At 49.0% G+C, this 20,973-nt stretch overlaps 1 protein-coding gene across 1 annotated transcript in view; it reads left to right on the plus strand.

Annotated features, from left to right (window-relative positions):
• Positions 1-17,446, plus strand: part of Arid1b (AT-rich interaction domain 1B) — a 337,801-nt gene extending 320,355 nt beyond the window's left edge. Inside the window, exons 15-20 of the mRNA XM_052169726.1 lie at positions 166-338; positions 5,334-5,484; positions 7,761-7,857; positions 9,454-10,237; positions 12,170-12,300; positions 14,311-17,446. Coding sequence (XP_052025686.1) covers positions 166-338; positions 5,334-5,484; positions 7,761-7,857; positions 9,454-10,237; positions 12,170-12,300; positions 14,311-16,026 — 3,052 coding nt within the window. The 3' untranslated portion in view covers positions 16,027-17,446. The remainder of the gene's footprint in view (positions 1-165; positions 339-5,333; positions 5,485-7,760; positions 7,858-9,453; positions 10,238-12,169; positions 12,301-14,310) is intronic.
• Positions 17,447-20,973: the final 3,527 nt, after the last annotated feature.

The raw sequence follows: 20,973 nt of genomic DNA on the forward strand, positions 1-20,973 counted from the left end.
ATCGAAAAAGTTCTTCCCTGGTTAGTTTTGAAATGCTTATTACTGATCCTTTTACCCTGTAGTTTACTTTGGGTGGTTTTGGATTCACCAGTCGCAGGCATTCCCTGAGCTCGTGGGTATATGGTGTCACAATGTCACTCACCTTTCACACTCTGTGTCTCTCAGAAGCAGTACAGTCAGTGTGCATGACCCGTTCTCAGACGTGAGTGACTCAGCATACCCGAAACGGAACTCCATGACGCCAAACGCTCCGTACCAGCAGGGCATGGGCATGCCAGACATGATGGGCAGGATGCCCTATGAACCCAACAAGGACCCTTTCAGTGGAATGAGAAAAGGTATATTTCCCCCACCCCCATTCCCCCACCCCCGCCTGGCAACCTGCTCACCTCCTCAGTCGGGACGGTTCTAAGCACCGGCTGTGTAGGGTGACACAGCCTCCTTCCTTCCGTAAGCTAGAGCTTTAGGAAAACATGGCCACTCTGAGTCTCACTTGCCTCTTCCAGAAATGGTGAAAGCAGTAGAGCCGACCTCAGATGTGTGAAAGGATTAAGTCCACACACAGAAAGCCGGTAGAAGGAGGACGTGTGGTCTGGAAGCACCTGCCGGTGCCATGATCGATATGGCGTGACCACGAACAGGGCCCAGGGCTGGGTACACAGTAGTGTCTGACACTCATGGCTCTTACAGTGACAGACATAGGAGGGCAGAAAACCAAAGACCATGGCTGGTGCGAGAGAGCATACGGACAGGAAGGCGTGGAAACAGCAGTGATTTTGTATGAATGCACTGGAGGAAGGCAAAGGCCCTGCAGATTGGGGTATGACAAGAAGAGAAGCAGGGGTGTCAGCTCTCCATGGAGACCTGCAGAGTCGGGAGGAGGGCGCCCTCCCAGGGGGTTGCTGGTCCTCTTTAAGGAAGGGGCACATGGGCTGCGGGCACTGTTGCCAGGAGGCAGGGCCTTTCAGATGGCACACTCATGAGTTGGAGTTTCTCACCAGCTGAAAAATGTTCTCTAGGGAAATCTTGCATGAGTTGACTTTTTTAAGTAAGTTCCTGAGTAGCTGGTAGTCTCTAGGCATGCTCTGAAAGAGACAGAGATTCATGGCAGGGCTGGGGAGATGGCTCAGCGGTTAAGAGCACTGGCTGCTCTTCCAGAGGACCTGGGCTCAATTCCCAGCACCCACATGGCGGCTCACAACTGTCTGTGATCCAGATCCAAGTGATCTGACGCCCTCACACAAACACACATGCAGGCAAGACACCAATGCTCACAACAAAACTAAAGAAATCGGAGATAGTTGTGGTTGTGGTGGTGGTTGTTGTTTAATGAAGCAATGGTGACAGGTTAGCCAGAGATGCCAGCTGGAGCCAGGTAGGGGCAGTGGAGAGAGGTCCACTGTGGCTCTGAGGGGTGGTGAGTGAGTGGAGACTCTGAAGAGTTGTCCGTGGCTGCTTGGGAAAGGGCCAGAACAGCAGGAAACGCAGTGTCTTGAGCATCTGTGGAGGGGCTGGTCGTAGGCTGCTCTGGAGCCGGGCTGAGGCTGGCCTTCAGTGTGTATCTGCAGCAGTGGGGTCTCCTGCCTCTGTCTCCCCAGTGCAGGGCCATGTGAGTATCAGGGACGACAGAAACCAGGGCTGAGTCCTTCACACTGGCCAGCCCCAGGGAGCGCACACCGACATGGTGCACACCAGCATCGGGGTGTGCATACAAGTAAGTGGCGCACACCAGCCTCAGGTAGGAACTTGGCAAATTGCATTTTGGCATTCACCCAAATGCAGTTAGGGCCTGTCAAATTAAGCTGTCATATGAGCTTTTTTTTTTTTTCATACAGAAAAGATTGTGGAGATGTTTCTGTGGCAGTAGTTTTTCTGGGATACCTTAGAGAGTGGTAGCTGTGTCCTACTTAGATGTTGGAATACAGACTTTTTTGAGACTGGGTCTCACTGTGTACTCCTGGCAGACCTGAAACTCCACGCCGACCAGGTCGGCCTCAAACTCACAGAGGCCTACCTGCCTCTGTCTCCCCAAGTGCTTCGGTTAAAGGCACACACCGCCACACCAGCTATGAATTTTTCGATAGATACCCAGGAATAGAGAGATACATAGGCTGGATTTTGATGAGTATTATGGGCTATAAAAAGGGAAGAATCTCAGAATTTTTAGCATTGGGTGTATACCAGTATGCAAACAAGATGTATAATATTCCAGATGCATCTCAGATAACAGTTACATAAAGCAAGATGAGTAATTGTTTTTTCCTCTCAAGAGTCTTAGAGCTACTTCTAAGTTAAGATTTCCAGAGTGCAGGATGAACCCACAGCCTCTGGGTGTTAGGAGCAGCTAGGTCTCTGTGAGTGGTTTGGGGTCTGTATCCTACTTGTCTTAGTTCAGGTTTCATTGCTGTGAAGAGACACCATGTGAAGGTCGGCATTGCGTTGGGGCCGGCTTATAGGTTCAGAGGTTCAGTCCATTATCGTCATGGCGGGAAACATAGCACATGCAGGCAGACATGGGACTGGAGAAGGAGCTGAAGTTCTGCATCTTGATCCGCAGGCAGCAGAAGGGAACTGCGTGCCAGACCTCATAGCTGCTCCACAGTAGCACGCTTCCTCCAACAAGGCCACACTTCTAATGGTGGCGCTCACTATGGGCCAAGCATTCAGACCCATGAGTCTGTGAGGACCACACAACACCACCTTTAGACTCTAAAAATATAGCTACGTGGGAAAATTAATGATTTAAACAACTTATTTGGGGTGGACTTGCAAATCACCGGCATTCTGTTTCTGTGTCCTCTGTCCAGCAGCTACGGGACGCCTCTCCTCTCCCCGTACCTGCAGAAACCATTTTTTTAGAGCTCTGATTAGTTGTATATAAAGTTGTTCATTGGCCTGTGCATTTAGACCAGTGTCCCTGGAACCCACTGTTGCTGGGGTAGCACCAGCAGCAGGTCCTGGTGTCACCATGGCTGGCCTGTGACTCAGGGTGCATCAAGTCAGCCTAGTCTGAGATCCCTTACCCCAGGGGGCCTGCCTTGCCTGCTGCTCACCACCTGCCTCAAACAGGGCGCGCGATCTCAGACCAGACTGGCTCTCTCCGGCTCTGACCGTGGTACCCAGTGTGTCTTCGTCCCTCTACTATTCATATACATAGCTCTGCTTACATCTCTTACTAGACCTGGTGCTATAGCACTAGCTGGGCTGTTTCTCCCATCTAGTGCCTACACAATCGTGGTGCGTGCATGCTGAGACAGTGTTTCCATGAGATGGATTCCTAGGTTTATCGAGTCAAAGAATGGGAATGAAGTGCCTCTGTCATCTTTTAATGTATAGCAGAGCCCCAAACTCACTGACTTCAGTCAGCAGAACTCCACTGTGTCTCATGGCTGTGTGGTCAGGGGGCCTCTGGGATGGATGATGGCAGCAGAGCCTTTGCTCGGGACCCAGCTAAAGTCTGGGACCTTTCTGTGTGGTTTCTGGGGGTGCCCTTGCCAGGGAAGGTGAAATCCAAGATCCAAGATCAACCCTGTTGCAAGCTCAGACACATGTTGGCTGGAGTCCATTCTCCCAAGCCTGTTGGTCAGCACTGGCCCTGTGGCCTAGCCCAGTGTCACTATGGGCGGGGACAGCGTGGGCTGTGAATACAAGGAGATGTATTTCTGTGTGTGCCAGGGGATGGCTGCCCGCAGCAGGTATGGGCAGAAGTTACAGCCATTAAATGCCCTGGCAGGAATGTGGGGCGTGTGGGCCCCTGCTTACTAAGCTGATTATCACAGCCATCTCAACAGCTGCCAATCAGATTGGAACTTACGTTTTTTATAATTTTCCATAAGGCCACAGGTCTATCACATGTTGACTGACCATTTAGTTTCCTTTTTCTGCAAACATGATTTTCATGATTTTGATATAGTATCTATTTTCTGTTGATCCTTTTTTAAAGGAACTCTGTGGATTAGAGAATTACAGTGCTTGACTTGAATTATGCCACTTGGCTTCTGTCTATCTCTGTCTTTCCATCTGCAAAATGGAAAGTAATCTCACAACTGGTTCTACCACAAGTTGATGTGAAGTCAGACACAGAGAGAAGGTGGCAAAGTGTGATATCCCTGCATTGGCTTCAACCCTTGTATCTGGTCCACAGTGTGACAGCATTAACTCAGAAAACTTCGGGTGGCTTTTCTGCCTCACAGAAGTAGCTATCACAGAATGAAGACGAGGAGCAGCAGCAGGGGAACAAGTATCTTCATACAGTGTTCCTCAGGCTCTGAGCTGAAGCTCATTTGCATATGCCTCCTTATTGGTGGTGCGTTGGGTAGAAATAAGTCACCACTCGTCCCGTCTTCAGCTGTTCTCTTTAACTATGTGCACATGAGGAGCTCCTCCACCAAAGGCCGGAGGAGCGCTCAGATCCCCTGGAGCTAGGGTCACAGGCAGTAGTGAAGCTCTACCCGTGCAAGTGCTGCCCTGCAAGTCCGTAATCACTGAGCCGGCTCTCCACCCCTTGGGCTGTCGTGAATGTGTGTTCATGGCAAGGGTTTCCGGGTTTTCTGTACAAGGGTGGAAACTAAATACATTATTTCCTGTCTGGTTTACAAATTCTCCGTGAGTTCGTGTCACCTGGTTCTACGAACAGTTAACACAATATTCCTCCATGAGCCTCCACGGTGCTGCCTGAGGTGACCACACACTACACCTGTGAGAGCAGAGCTGTGGGCTCTCTGTGGGCTCCGCAGGCGCTGCACAGTACTCTTGAACCTCTGTTCTCAGTCTCAAACAAAACCAAAGCCAGAACTCAGCTCCTGAGTTGCAGGTCCCCTTCAGGTTCATTCAGGGGATTGGCAGAATTCATTCTCTCTCTCATGGCCAAGTGACCATCACACTGTTGGCTGTTCTCCGTCCACCCTTTGTGTTGTGCCTCTCTCCGTGCCGAGGCCGGCAGCAGAGTGTCAGATAGACTTCGTCTTCCAGCCATGAGCCCGGCTTTGAAGGGCAGCTTCACTTTTCCCCTTGGGCGAATGAATGCACAGCCATCATAACCGTCCCCACATCCGTGACTCCTTTGCCACATAACACACCATGATCACGGGGACACCGCCCGGCCTGGGTCTGGGTCCTGTCAGATCAGAGGCTCTTGCAGAGCAAACAGCGGGGATGCAGGTGACTTTGAGAGCATCTCGGGATCCTGCTCCCTTGGGCAGATTCTATGTCCTTTCATTAGGGTTGTGGTGTGCGTGTAAGATTGGGACCACTGGAGTTACTAGACGGGATGAACAGGCCCTTCGGCCTTTGGAAAACACTCAGTTCTGCGCTTTTTCTTTCAAATATCGCAGTGCCTGGAAGCAGTGAGCCCTTCATGACACAAGGGCAGATGCCCAACAGCAGCATGCAGGACATGTACAACCAGAGTCCCTCAGGCGCCATGTCCAATCTGGGCATGGGACAGCGGCAGCAGTTTCCCTATGGAACCAGTTATGACCGAAGGTGAGTGGTTGTTTTTTGTTTCCCTATTTTATGAAGATAATTTACCAAAAGCTGCTTTCCTCAGATCCACATTGCTGAGCCCTGGTGGCTGAACTTCTGGTAACAAGCGGGCAACCAGGAGACCGTGAAGAACTTGGTCTTGGATGGTGCGTGGCTGTGATTTCTAATCAAATGTTCAGCAGCGTACCTCAGGCCACATGTCCCGACCGTGGCAGGCCACGCTTCGCTCAGAACCCAGGAGCCACGGCACACAGCCAGTCCATCAGCATCAGGCCCTCCCTACACTCACTGAGGATGAGATCTAGAATATCACATGTGGCTCTCGGCCCTGAGTCTGGACCATGAGAGTATTTGACTAACAGACAGCTCTGAGAAAGCCTACCGTTCAGATGCACAAGAGCCTCTCTGAGGAAGCCATTTTGATATCCACGTGGCAGGTCAGCCACAGGATCACTCCTAAGACAGTGAGATGTCACAGAAGGCCATCAGTAGCCTCATCTTCACAGGTGACAGGGCTTCCTTTGAGAAGAGATTCCTCACCCGTGCCTCTGGCTGACACCAAAGGCCTCTCTTGTACTCGTAGATTCTCTGCTTTTCTAATGAGAGAGATGCTTGGAGCAGGTTTCTAGTGTGGTATTTGTGAGTTTTAAAGAAAAAGCATGAAGCATATGAAATGAAAGCCCTTGTCATCTCTGTGGTGAAGGGTCAGACTGACTGGAGCCCCTTCCTCCATGGTCTTGGTATGGTTGGTGTCTTCCCAGAGCAGCCTGGCCACGCCCAGGCCCTCCCACCAGGCAGAGCCAAGGGAGGGACGGTGAGTGGGGATGACTTGATTCCGAGGAGTGGGTGTGAGAGATCACAAGGCAGGTGTCTTCTGGGAGTCAGTGTAGCACTGCCACTGTTACCAGAGTGACAGGGTGAGTGTCAGTATTCAGCGGCCTGGCCTTTCCTCATACCCTGACCACAGGTGAAGGATGTCTGTCGGTATTCCTGCTTTCAGTGAACCAGCACAGAGGCCTAATGCCTGGAATGAGGGTTCCATTCAGCCATTGTAGTTCCCCAGAACACAGGTTAGGGCCTTAGATGGGTTGGGTTGGGTTTTAGGATCTGGTAAGAGCTACTGTTTTGTTTTTTTGTTTTCCAATGAGGTTAGGCAGTTGTACAAGGACAGATGCCTGAGGACGCTCCAGTAAGCTTGCTGTCCTACTGAGGGAAGGCCTGTCTTTGGCTCGCCATATCAGAGAGTTGTGCCTCATTAGCATCTTCTGAGGACCGCCACCGCCTATCTTAGGTTTATCCTTGTCAGTTAGGTTTCTCTGAACTTCCTTCTAGAGTCTTCTCCTGTCTATTTGCATAGAGCAATCTATTTTCTTCCTATTTTCATTTCTTGATCACATTAATAGTATATCCAGTCCAGTTATTCTCTCCTTCTACAGGATTCAGTATTTCTAACTTAAATCAGTTTATTTTCAAAGTTCAAGATCTATCACCCTTAAGCATGTTAATTTTATGGTGTTTACATTCCCTACATGTGGGAGCAGTTGAAAATGACCATTATCTGCTTCTGTGTGAGGATTTAATAGTTCGTATCAGTCAATGTTACCGTCCTCTTCCATACCCTCTGTAATCAGGAACTAGACATTTTGACCAGCCCTCTGCTGAAGGGTAGCTTTTTTTTTTTTGATTTATTTTTATTTTATGTGCATTGGTATATGTGTGAGGGTGTCAGATCTTGGAGTTGTATGGGTATTGGGAATTGAACCTGGGTCCCCTGAAGAGCAGTCAGTGTTTTTAACCACTGAGCCACCTCTCCAGCCCCATGAAATACGTCCTCAGTGAGGACGCAGAAGATGGAAGCATCATCCGCGTCCTGATACTTCCGGAATGCTGCTTCTGAACCTCTGTCTCTTCTTGCTTCCATGACAACACTGTGCGGCTCCTGCTGGTGGAAGCTTCAGGGGAAGGGCGGGGCTTCTGCCTCAAAGGAAGAGGCCAAGGCTGGACAAGCACACACAAGGCTCTGCCCGTCCGACCGGTATCCCTCTGACACTTGATTAGCCACAGCCTGAACTGGGAGTCTGGCTCGCCTCCTGAGATGGGTGTTACCGGCCCTGTAGGAAGCTGGAGTGCAGCTGTGGCCTCCTATGCTGTTGAACGCAGTGTGTGGAGAGAAGGCAGAGCCTTGGCTAGAGCCTAGAAATGGGCTGCCGCTGTCTGTGTCTGTGTCTGCCTCAATTCTTGGGGAAACTAAGTTTTCTTTAAATACTTTGCTCTAGGCATGAGGCTTACGGGCAGCAGTACCCAGGCCAAGGCCCTCCCGCAGGACAGCCGCCGTATGGAGGACACCAGCCTGGCCTGTACCCACAGCAGCCGGTGAGTTAGCCAGGGGGTGTGGGCTCGCTGATCCCTTTTGTCTGCTGGAGACTGAAACCCAAAGTCTTTCTTGTGAAGATTTGGGGAGGGCTAACAAAAATCACACACTTCACAGAATAGTCAGGGTAGGTTTAGCTAGAAAGTACTCCTGGGATTTTGAACTCAGAAAGTTAAAAACCACTCTTGATAGGCAACATTCTGGGATATCTGCAACATGCTGGACGCGTGTCTGTGGCCACCTCCCCTCCTGTGCCCACAGGTTTCAGACCCATGAGCCATCGCAGGTCAAAAGGTCAGTGTACAGAGCATGTGCATGCCCCTCACTGCTCCTGTCACCAGGAGGGCACAGCTGTTGGGTGGCAGTCGCTGATACCGTAGACCATCTGAGATGCCCAGGTGGCAGAGAGGGTGTCGCTGCTGGAGCAAGGCCCGGCCGTCTTCACTGCGGCACTTGAATGTTCATGGATGTGGCCGCGGGGGTGCTGGCAGGGGTCTCTGCAGATGCCCAAGGACAGCTGTGTGCTATTTAGTAAACGCACCGTGTGCCATGCTTCAAAGAAAATAATAAAAGAAACTCAGACTGTTGTAGACCAAGACGGAAACTGGCCCTTTAAAATAAGATATTAATATTACATATTAAAATAAGACATTAATACTGTATATTCTGGTAGGCAGTACTCTGGTTGCTGCATAGCCCACTACCCCTTAAAGTATACTCACTAATTTTCTTCTTTAAAATGATAAATGAATGGCATATTTTGTAATAGGCTACTTGATGCTGGCATCCCTCACAGCTGAGTCTCGTCAAACCCAACCTTGCAGAAGTCACAGTGACCCTAAGGGTGGAATGTCTCCTTAGGGTCTAGTAGTTTCTGAACAATCTTTCTGATCTGGGATCTCTCACAAAATTTAAAAAAAAAAAAAAAAAGGCATTTTCTTTTTCAATCACAAAGTCATTTTGAAATACTCATTTATTTCCGGAGCATCCCATACAGTCGGTGAGGTAACTTACCGTAAGCAGTTTGAAATACCCGCAGTGCGCCCCTCAGCGTCTCCCACCCACCTTGGGCTCAGTAAGAGGTCTCCAGGGTGGAGCCGAGCAGAGGGGTTGTGTGGAGGGACCAGTAAGGGCTTCGTGGAGAGCAGAGCCCAGGCTGAGGCCTGGACAGCAGGTGCCATGGTCCAGGAGCCGTGTCCACGTAGGCGCTGCCATCTATTGAGGTCCAGGGTCCCTTTAGCCCAGAATGGCCCTGAAATATCCAGTTGCTCTGTGAGCTCCTCAGGTCCTCTTGGTTCCATCTGTCCATGTGTCCTGACGTGGTGGCCAGCCAGGCTGTACTGTCCCTGTGTCGCCCAAGGAGAGGGGTCACAGAAAGTTTTTTACACATGAAAGCAAACCCGTGCGCCTCTCCTAGGAGTGTGTGGCAATTCTGAAACGCAAGCCTAAATTGTTAGTGCTTGTCAGTACACAGAAGCGTCCCATATCCGTTTTGAAATGAACATTGTACCCAGTAATAACTATTTTGCATAATTTCAGTGTGTATGATTATACCCCTAAGAGAACATGAGTATGATTTGTCTTTATATGAATTTCAGAATTACAAACGCCATATGGATGGCATGTACGGGCCTCCAGCCAAGCGGCACGAGGGAGACATGTACAACATGCAGTATGGCAGCCAGCAGCAGGACATGTACAACCAGTATGGCGGCTCCTACTCTGGCCCGGACAGAAGGCCCATCCAGGGACAGTATCCCTACCCGTACAACAGAGAGAGGATGCAGGGCCCAGGCCAGATGCAGCCGCATGGAATCCCGCCTCAGATGATGGCTGGCCCCATGCAGTCGTCCTCCAGCGAGGGGCCTCAGCAGAACATGTGGGCTACACGTAACGATATGCCTTATCCCTACCAGAACAGGCAGGGCCCAGGCGGGCCTGCACAGGCACCCCCTTACCCAGGCATGACCCGCACAGATGATATGATGGTACCTGATCAGAGGATCAATCACGAGAGCCAGTGGCCTTCCCATGTCAGCCAGCGCCAGCCTTACATGTCATCTTCGGCCTCCATGCAGCCCATCACACGCCCACCTCAGTCATCCTACCAGACGCCGCCGTCACTGCCAAACCACATCTCCAGGGCACCGAGCCCTGCCTCCTTCCAGCGCTCCCTGGAGAGCCGCATGTCTCCAAGCAAGTCTCCCTTCCTGCCCACCATGAAGATGCAGAAGGTCATGCCCACGGTCCCCGCATCCCAGGTCACCGGACCACCCCCACAGCCACCGCCAATCAGAAGGGAGATTACCTTTCCTCCAGGCTCCGTAGAAGCATCACAGCCAGTCCTGAAACAAAGGCGAAAGATTACCTCAAAAGATATTGGTAAGAGTTTGAAAGGATCATTCTGGAAGTGGGTTGTTTTTTGCAATCTGAAACTCTTAATTTTGACATACTTCCCATGTATTAGATGAGACTCTCAGTAGTACAGATTATCAGGCTGCTTATCTGTCGGAGCACTGGTTAGAAGCCACTCGTCTGAATAACAGGCCAGAGAATAGCCTGAACATAAATGATATTTCAAGGTGCAACGGTTGCTTGTGGGCGAGCCTACACTCCAGGCACGAGGCCCAGAACTCCTCAGTCCCGCGTGCTGTGTGCTGGCTTGAGTGAGCGTCAGGCCTAGCTAAGGCGCTTGACTGCCGCAGTGACGCTTAAGAGATCCACTGGAGGCCAGCCGCTCTAGTGACAATATAAGATGAATTTCCACGGGAAAGTAGAAGCCTGGCTGTGCTTTGCAGATAGGTAGATAGTGATATATGGATGGTCTCTGCTGTGATGTGTAACTGCTGTAACCTGCACCTCAGCGGCAGATACAGGCCAAGGAGCTCACCTCAGCTGAATGCTGACACTGCTTGCTCCCTCGGAGAGGGAGGCGAGGGGAATACTAATTAGTGGTCTGGGGTGTCCAGTACTTAACACAGCTTTTTCTGCATTCATTTTGAAGTTCTTTTAACACAGCAGAGGAAATAATAGCTCTTGTTTGTGTAAGAAATTTTTTTCAAAGACTTTGGAATCAATTGGCTTAAAACCATTTGTAGTGATTAGAAAAATAATGATATTAAAGATGGTTTTAGTTGTTAGACATTAAGAATAATAGAAATAGAAGAAGACAAGGAAAATAGGGTATCTTTTCTATAGGACAGTTGTAGAGAGACTACAGAGGTCAGGTACTGAGCCCTGTTTTATAGACAACGTAACTGAAATAGCCATTGATGTTTGTGTGTTCAAAGCATATATTTATTCTGTGTGGTATTTTGCCTGCATGTATATCTGTATTATATGCATGCAGTGGCCAAGGAAACCAGAAGTGGGTGTTAAATCCCCAGGGACTGGCTTGCAGGTGATGGTTAGCTACCATTTGGGTGGTGGGACCCTCACCCTGGTCCTGTGGAAGAGCCAGCGTGCTTAACTGCCAAGCTGTCTCGCCATCCAAGTTTTGAATCTCCAGTTTCTATCAGTGCTTGCCTTCAACCCAGGGAAATTTTACTTTCAAATCCTGGTCCCTTGTATGGCAAAAGTGATGTTTTCCTCTTAAAAAGCTTGTAAAACAAAATGACAGTAAGGATGCCCTTGGACACACTCCTTACTACCCCATAAGTAGCTGGGGTGGAGCTGGACACATCTGCACACAGTCCTCCTCACTGCGGCCTAGTAACTGTGGTGAGTGGGTGGATCAGGACCCCTCTCTACCGCAGGTCACATTGCAGGCCTCTGCAGTTCTGAAACTCTCCCACTGCAGACTCAAGACATGGTACTCAAGACCCAGTGCACCCCCGTCCTCGGCAAAGCCAATGTCATTTAGTCATACTTTTCTAGGGGCAGGAGTAGGACAAGCCACAGCGCAGACAGACTCCAGTCTCCCACTCCTGGGTGCAGCTACACCCTGAAAACCAACAGGCCACAGGCCTGTGCGGCCACAGCAGGGATAGAGGTGGGAGACCACGGACCCTTCATCTGGCCCGGCACTGTTGGGGGTTACGTGTTCTTCTCAAGAACACGTAACAAACACGTTGCAAACCTGGTGCACCCTCACCAAGTGGTAAGAGAGACACCTAAGATGACAAGGACCATGCGTGCTGCTGGGTACTGGGGGCTCCTGTCTCACCACCAAGCAGAAAGGATCTTAGAGAACCAATTAGTGTGTTGAGTTACCGTCTCCAGCTAAGTTGACTGATGGCTCACGGCCAACTGCTAGAATGGACTCTGCTTTCTCCTCCGGAGCCGACGCTCACAACACCCTTTTCTCCTCTTTAGTTACTCCAGAGGCGTGGCGCGTGATGATGTCCCTTAAATCTGGGCTGTTGGCTGAGAGCACGTGGGCTTTGGACACCATCAACATTCTCCTCTATGATGACAGCACTGTCGCCACCTTCAATCTCTCCCAGGTGAGGCAGCTGCACACAGCTGGCGACAAGTTGGCACGTATAAAATGAAGTAATGCATAATGCTGTGCAGCGACCAGCCAAGACTTCGAGTCCTTGTAGTTACTACGCAGTTGCCAATGGACTCTGGGATAATAATTCATTTCCATCTTCAGGGTGTGTGTGTGTGTATGTGTGTGTGTGTGTGTGTGTGTGTGTGTGTCAGAGAGAGAGATAGTAACAAAGAAATTGTTTCAGTAGAAATAATTAAACCCTAACATGAAGTTGGAACTGATATCAGTTACAGAAAGTACTTCTCAGTACAGTTTAATAGCTTTCTTTTTAGGTTACTGATTTTTAATCATTCCTTTGAGGCAGGGTCTAATGTAGTGTAGTCTTGAACCAACTATGTGATGTTGAACACCTGCTCCCATGGGCTGAGGTTGTAGGCAAATACCACCACATCCCATGCTCTGTCTTTCCCCTACAATGGAAAATATGTAACCCATTTAAGAGAACAGATCTCACAGGGGGCCCTGTGTCCCCACCAGCAGCCATGCCTGCCTCCGGGTTACCTCCCCACATCTGCCTTTCTCCAGGTTGTCTTGAAGTCCTCTCTTGAAACCCTGCTTCTTCTGGGGAACACCCTCACCTACCCCCAGTTCAGAGTTGGCCTTAAAGGAGCTTGTAGCGGTATGACTAACAGCAGGAAGCCAGAGAAAAATGCCAGTCAGTGAGACTGTGGGCTTTAAACTGATGTTTAGGAAAAAAATGGCAGAGGTTCGTCCTCCCCATAGGCCGTAAACAGCTCAGCACCTGAAGACACTGGGCTCTCTGGTTCTCTGCTTGATGTTGAACTAAGACCAGAACTCCCACCATGCCCTTTCTTTTACTTTGTCTTCAGTGGGACCCAGAGGCAGTGCTAGGCTGGTAGAGTGTATTAATGTGTCTGTGGCAAACATCATATGCCCTAATGGTAGTGTTTTGTGTTTAAGATGTGTGCTTAAAATAATGTATCCAGCCTTCTCTAGAACCATCATCCTCATAGTAGATGAACTCAGGCTGGTTGTACATTTTTTATGCCCTCTAGTGCTTGATTAACTTGCCCTTTTCCCCAGGGAAACTTGTAACAGGGAAGGGGAACCACCCAGACTTGCCCTGGGGAGAGCACCTTCAGGGTCACAAAAGCAACTGCTTGGTACAGCTTATGCCCCCTCACCCGGGACAGCCGTGCCAAGCCTGGGAACAAATTAGAGCTGTGACTCTATGGTTGGTTTGCACAGCTCTGTCTGTCGCACAGAGCCCTCGTGGCACGTCCTACAGCCTGAGTCAGACAGGCTGTGCGCTGGGCTGAGTGACGCAGGCGGGAGCCCTCGGCTCCCACAGGCAGACTCTGTCAGTGGTCCTTACCTCTCATTTAACATTGTGAATAACTGAAATGTAAAATTGCATTTTATAAAGCAGTCTCATTCATTTATCAGGGACTAAATTGATTTGTTTATAATTCTCAGTCTTTATGAGCTACTACATTACTGAAATTATCTCCTCCAAAAGATATAGGAAGAACATAAATCAGGACAACCTATGGCACCTGAGACAAAAATAACCGTAAAAATCCTAAGAATAATAACCATAAAAAGCCCAGCAGGCGACTCCCAGACAGACATAGAGGAGCAAATAGATCGACTTTGGGTGCTAGAGTCTATAAAAGCCTCTCTCCTGCTCCTCACAATGCACTCCCTCCACCATGCAAGCCGCGGAGAGAGGGGAGCTCTCCGTGCATTGGAGCTGTGACCAAGGAAAGCTGGGGCTGGGGCTGGCAGTGCCAACCGGCCGAGAAGCAGAGACGCTGTGCACACCTGGTGCATCATCAGGAAGATCGCCCTCAGACGGGAGGTGCGCCCTCTAGGGTCCCACCAGGAGGACATTAAAACAGTGTGGAAGTCTTTACCCAAAGCTGCCCTAGCCCAGGCTCTTACCCCTCTGTCAGAGCTGAGGTCCTGACCCTGTATCTGTTCTCTTTCCCCTCTTTAGCTGTCTGGATTCCTGGAACTATTAGTAGAGTACTTTCGAAAATGCCTAATTGACATTTTCGGAATTCTCATGGAATATGAAGTGGGTGACCCCAGCCAAAAGGCGCTTGATCACCGCGCAGGGAAGAAAGATGGCAGCCAGTCCCCGGAAGAGGATTCTGGGAAAGAAGACGACGATGCTGAGTGTCTGGAGGAAGAGGAGGAGGAGGAGGAAGAGGAGGAGGAGGACAGCGAAAAGATGGAGTCGGAGGGAAAGAGCAGCACTGCTCCAGATGCCACTGTGGACCCCAAGGAGCCGCCAAAGCAGGCCAGTAAGTTCGACAGGCTGCCCCTGAAGATCGTCAGAAAGAACAACCTGTTCGTGGTGGACCGCTCCGACAAGCTGGGGCGGGTGCAGGAGTTCAGCAGCGGGCTCCTCCACTGGCAGCTGGGTGGCGGCGACACTACGGAGCACATCCAGACTCACTTCGAGAGCAAGATGGAGATCCCCCCTCGCAGGCGTCCTCCTCCGCCTCTAAGCTCCACGGGTAAGAAGAGAGAGCTGGACGGCAGAGGGGATTCCGAAGAGCAGCCAGAGAAAAGCATCATAGCCACCATCGATGATGTCTTGTCTGCCCGGCCAGGGGCCCTGCCCGAAGACACTAACCCGGGACCCCAAACTGACAGCGGCAAGTTTCCCTTTGGAATCCAGCAGGCCAAAAGCCACCGGAACATCAGGCTCCTGGAGGATGAGCCCAGGAGCCGAGACGAGACGCCCCTGTGCACCATCGCGCACTGGCAGGACTCCCTGGCCAAGCGCTGCATCTGTGTGTCAAACATCGTGCGGAGCTTGTCTTTTGTGCCTGGCAACGACGCAGAGATGTCCAAACACCCGGGCTTGGTGCTGATCCTAGGAAAGTTGATTCTGCTGCATCACGAGCACCCCGAGAGGAAGCGGGCGCCACAAACCTACGAGAAGGAGGAGGACGAGGACAAGGGGGTGGCGTGCAGCAAAGATGAGTGGTGGTGGGACTGCCTCGAGGTCCTGCGGGATAACACCCTCGTCACGTTGGCGAACATTTCCGGGCAGCTAGACTTGTCCGCTTACACGGAGAGCATCTGCTTGCCGCTCCTGGACGGCCTGCTGCACTGGATGGTGTGCCCATCCGCGGAGGCGCAGGACCCCTTTCCCACTGTGGGGCCCAACTCAGTCCTGTCGCCGCAGAGACTTGTGCTGGAGACCCTGTGTAAACTCAGTATCCAGGACAACAACGTGGACCTCATCTTGGCCACGCCTCCATTTAGTCGTCAGGAGAAATTTTATGCTACATTAGTTAGGTACGTTGGGGATCGCAAAAATCCAGTCTGTCGAGAAATGTCCATGGCGCTTTTATCGAACCTTGCCCAGGGGGACACACTGGCGGCGAGGGCAATAGCTGTGCAGAAAGGAAGCATTGGAAACTTGATAAGCTTCCTAGAGGACGGGGTCACGATGGCGCAGTACCAGCAGAGCCAGCACAACCTCATGCACATGCAGCCTCCCCCCCTGGAACCCCCTAGTGTAGACATGATGTGCAGGGCGGCCAAAGCGTTGCTGGCCATGGCCAGGGTGGACGAAAACCGCTCTGAGTTCCTTTTGCACGAGGGTCGGTTGCTGGATATCTCCATATCGGCTGTTCTGAACTCTCTGGTTGCATCTGTCATCTGTGATGTACTGTTTCAGATTGGGCAGTTATGACACCCGTGAAGGCGCACGCGTGTGAGTGAACGTGAGAGGGTCACACATAACTGGCTGTTCCTGTTCTCCTTTATCAGTGTAGGAAGAAGGAAAGGAAAAATCTCTGCTCCTCCGCCCCATTCACTATTTACCAATTGGGAATTAAAGAAATCATTAATTTGAACAGTTATAAAATTAATATTTGCTGCCTGTGTGTATAAGTACATCCTTTGGGGGTTTTCTGTTTCCTTTTTTTTTTAACCAAAGTTACCGTCTAGTGCATTCAAAGGTCACATTTTTTTCTCAATTATTTTCATGTTGTATTGCAGTTTTGGGGGAAGTGAATTGACTTTATAAAGAAAAACGTTTTGGCAAAAAATGCTAAGATAGGAAAATTTCACCACACTGAGTCAGAAAGGTGAAAGGAAAACTTGATCCTTAAATTGATTTCCTATGAATTTTATTCTTCACAGAATGAAAAAAGCTAAACCGCATCCCGTCACCCAAAGCTCTGTGCAATAGAAACCTCTAGAGATAGGGTAGGGGCTGAAGGAGGTGTGGCAGTCAGTAGTCAGGTTCAGCGATAGCGCTTTCTCCACAGGAAAGTGGAGGCGGCAGGCCTCGAGCACAAACAGCGCTCTCAGATAGGGCCGAAAATCCACTCCCAACAGCCAACAGCCAACAGCGAGCGGATTGCTTCCTCGACTGACCGCCATGTCTGCTGTGGCTCAGCCTCACGTGACAGATCTTCGCGATTCCTTTCGTCATTTTTTTAAATATTTTTTTTTTACTGCCTATGGGCTGTGATGTATATAGAAGTTGTACATTAAACATACCCTCATTTTTTTTCTTTTCTTTTTTTTCTTTCTTTTTTTTTTTTTTTTTTAGTACAAAGTTTTTAGTTTCTTTTTCATGATGTGGTAACTACGAAGTGATGGTAGATTTAAATTTTTTATTTTTATTTTATATATTTTTTCATTAGGACCATATCTCCAAAAAAACCAGAAAAAGAAACAAAAAATACAAAAAATAAAAACAAAAAAAAAGAGGGTAATGTACAAGTTTCTGTATGTGTAAAGAAACATGCTCTGCTGGGAGAGCGGCTGGTTGCAATTTGCTTCATGAATCAAGGTGTGGAAATGGTTGCATACAGATTGATTTAGAAAATGGATACCAGTACATAACAAAAACCGAAAAAAGAAAGAAAAACCAACAAACGGAAGAAACACAACTTCAAAGATTTTTCTGTGACAAGAATCCGCATTTGTATTTCAAGATAATGTAGTTTAAGAAAAGAGAAAAAGAAAAAAAAAAAGAAAAAAACTTGATGTAAATTCCTCCTTTTCCTCTGGCTTAATGAATATCATTTATTCAGTATAAAATCTTTATATGTCCCACATGTTAAGAATAAATGTACATTAAATCTTGTTACGAACTGTGATGGGTGTTCTTGAATGCTGTTCTAGTTTGCCTAGCGTGGTTGCAGTAGTAACCAAGTTACAGGAAATCGGGGAAATGTAACAACCACCTCGGGTAGTGAAGCCCGAGGCCACAGGGGACCTTCAGGGTCTCCTACTTGAGAGTGGGAACTACAGTTTATTTGTCTCGAGATTGTTCAGCTGATTAGGTCTTCTTTGAAGCAATTAACTCTGGAGATGTTGAGATGTGGTGATTTCCCTCAGAGATGGGTAATGGCTGCCACCCCACATGACATGGGGCCCTCCACCCCATTGCCTGAAACCACAACCTTCTGCCTCTCACTGCTGATTTAACCCAAGTCCGCACCCACCATGTTTCTTTTGTGTGCCTCCAAGTTACTCTGCATTAGTTTGCTCCAGTGTGTACAATACTTACATTGTGCAATGTTTAAAAAGAACACGTTATATTGCATGTGGTGTACATAGTGCCGAGTGGTGATTCTATTTCAGAGCATACCTTCCTCTTCCTGCCTGGTGCGCTGGCTCTATTAGAGCTCTATTAGAGCTGGCTCTGATGGAAAGTGTTTCTTCTGGGTAATTGACTGTTACTGTGTAAAGCTCAGTCTCTTTGAAACTGCTACATAACCAAGCTGCTGGCCACGCCTCCTTAGTCTACCTCTCTCTGCTCTCTTCAGTTGACACTTCCCACACCTGTTACCGCATCTCAACTTGCTCACGCTGACATCTGGAAGAGGTAGACAGGAACTCAGTTGTACACCCGGGATGAGACGTTACTCAGGTGTCACGAGAAAGAAATTGGTTTTTCCTGCAAACAGTCCCATCACCAAGCACCCCACACACGCACATCGTGTCAGCAAACAGATCGGTGTTGAGTCAAAACCCCTCTTAAAATTCTGCTAGGTTGTAATACATCTGCCTGCAAAGGACAGACTTTAGTGTTCCCTGATGAAAATATGGAGATGTACGAGGGAGTTCAATGGCGTCCTAATTCCTCTCTTGCAGACAATGAATAAAAGGTACAGACAGGCTCTGATCTACCTAAGACCCCCATTCCCTGACAGAAGAGCAGTCGAGTTAAAAGACAAATGGCTATACAGCAGTCAGGCCCAGAACAGACTCACAGCACACACATCCGTGTCTGTGCTCTCCTAGGAAGCCTTGTGTCCCCCCACCCACCCAGAATCCGACTTCTGGAAGCCCATGAAGGATCCGCACCCTGCTTGATATTTCCTGACCATAGCCGAGTTGCCGCTTTGTCCCAAAATAATTAGTCGTTTTCAATGACTTTCTGAAATTTACAGGATGCCCATACTCTAAATGTGTACCAAAAAGAGAAGAGGAAATAAAGGTACAAAGAAAGTTTAGTATTTTGGAATGGTGCTATAAAGTGGAATCTGTTGGTATTTGAGTGTTTTTTTGTTTTGTTTTGTTCTTTTTAATGTCACATAAGAGATACTATTGGCTGGCATTGGCTAAAAAAATAGCTATTTAAGTGTTGGAGTTGTATACACAATCAACTTTTACTTAGCATTCAAAGAGTAGTTATAATGTTTTCCAAGTTAAAACAGAGTTGTTTTTGACAGGGGCCATGGGTGGTCTTATACAATGTCAGTTCCTAACCACAGTTTCTGAGAACTGGATAGCGTTGGCCAAGAGCTGTCCATCTCCATCTGTGCCGCTGGTGCCCCATAGGTTCAGCTGACAAGGACATGGAGACTGAGGTAGACAACCCCTTGCTTCTTGCTGGGTTGTAGTGAATTCTTTGCAGTCCAGTCCAGTGCCCAGAGCTATATCCCTCATGCATCCAAGAGAAATGATCTTGAATATCATGACCAAGACAGCTGTATAGAGCTCTATTGAATATTTCTGATGGCGCTGTGTAATCTGCTAAGATAGGACGCTATTCATTACCTTGGCAGTGAGTATGTACTCCGTGTCTGGGCTCCAAGGGTCATCATCAGTGGGAAACAGTCCTGCTTTAGTTCAACAGGCAAGTCAACCAGTTCTCAATGCATAGGAATAGTGAGGTTATTGTCTGTTAGAATCCCAGAGTGGGGTGTAGCCTCATCCAAAGGCAGTCCAGGGGCCCTGTCTACCTGATATGTCTTGCTCTCCTGGGTTTTCCATTGGGATGTGGAAAGATAGCCAGTAGCTCCCAGGTTCCCAGTGTTCCAGAGAGAACATTGAACTGTCTCTAGTTTTGTAGCCTGAGAGACTTAAATTGTTTACCCTCAGCGTCTTTGTCCACCCTGTGGAAGTGCTAAGGACTCTATTGGATGTTTTCTTTAAGGCTTGGGAGGACTTGCTGGGTGTGTATTATTCCTTGTTGTAAGTCTTGCATTCCTTTTCCTGGTGTGTGTATTATTCCTTTGCCTAGGTTTGTATTGATTTGGTGTAAGTCAGTCCATCTACATGCTGCATTCCTTTGCCTGCACAACTCCAACACACACACACATACACACACACACACACCCTGCACAGTTTTAAAATAAGGCCTCAGAGACTGTTCTTGCTGTTTACAACCTGTCACAGCCAGTGACTTTTTAACAGTCGAGGCAAAAGGCCTGTCACTTGCCTGGCTTCCTGTCAGAGGTGATTTGTGAAACTTCTCTGTTGAATAAAATTTAGGACAGAAGATCCCACCCTCCTTCCAGGCCTGGGAAGAATCAGACTGGAATAAAACCACCATGTAGTACAGTTAGTTCCACAGCCCCAACTTACTTTTAAAATAAAGCATCTCCTAACCTCTCCAGCCAGCCAGATGTGGCAGGTGGCCAGTCGCAGTCTTTGGTTTCATGTTCCTACCATGGGCTATACAGAGCAGAGTCCCTAAAGACACTGACCCCTACCCACTTAGCCAAGTGGTGCTGGGTGAGCCTGGCTCACCACTAGAGTCTGCACTAGAGGAAGTTTCTGAACATACTCATGAGTCTGCATTCCTAGAAAGCAAGGATGAAAAATGACACTTGGCCATTTCTCTTCTGCCAGAATTTGGCATTCAGATGGCCCGAGCACCATGTGTTCTGACTAAATTTTCCCAGAGTCAAGGCACTGACTGTAGACACTCCTCCTAGGAGGTCTCCCATCAAATGATCATCCTCTGCTTTCTGGGAAGTGATAACCCTGAGTCTGTTTCAGCACCTGGAGGGATTTCCTGACTCATGGCTGTTCACATGAGTCTCAGTATAGAAGACATTCTATCCTGTCTACCCTTCCAAAAAAACAAAAGCCAATGCCTCACACACCTGAAGCTGGGCCAGGCCGTGTGCCTAAGTTGACAGAACTTTACACAAAACTCAGAAGGGTCCACAAGTGTTGAAAATAGAGGCCATGGTGTATGGTGCCCGCGGCGCGGAGGGGAGGGGTCTCATTACTGCTTCTGAGCAAAGACAAGCTCACTTGCACGTGGGTTTTCTGTGCACGTGGGTTTTCCTTTGCTTTCCTGAGGAAGGAGCCCGAGGCCGCACGCTTGGCTGGCCACCACTGTCTGTCCAAATACCATTAAACGGATCCCAAATCAGGAAGACCT

The sequence above is a fragment of the Apodemus sylvaticus genome, chromosome 23, assembly GCF_947179515.1.
Source record: "Apodemus sylvaticus chromosome 23, mApoSyl1.1, whole genome shotgun sequence".
Classification (NCBI taxonomy): domain Eukaryota; kingdom Metazoa; phylum Chordata; class Mammalia; order Rodentia; family Muridae; genus Apodemus; species Apodemus sylvaticus.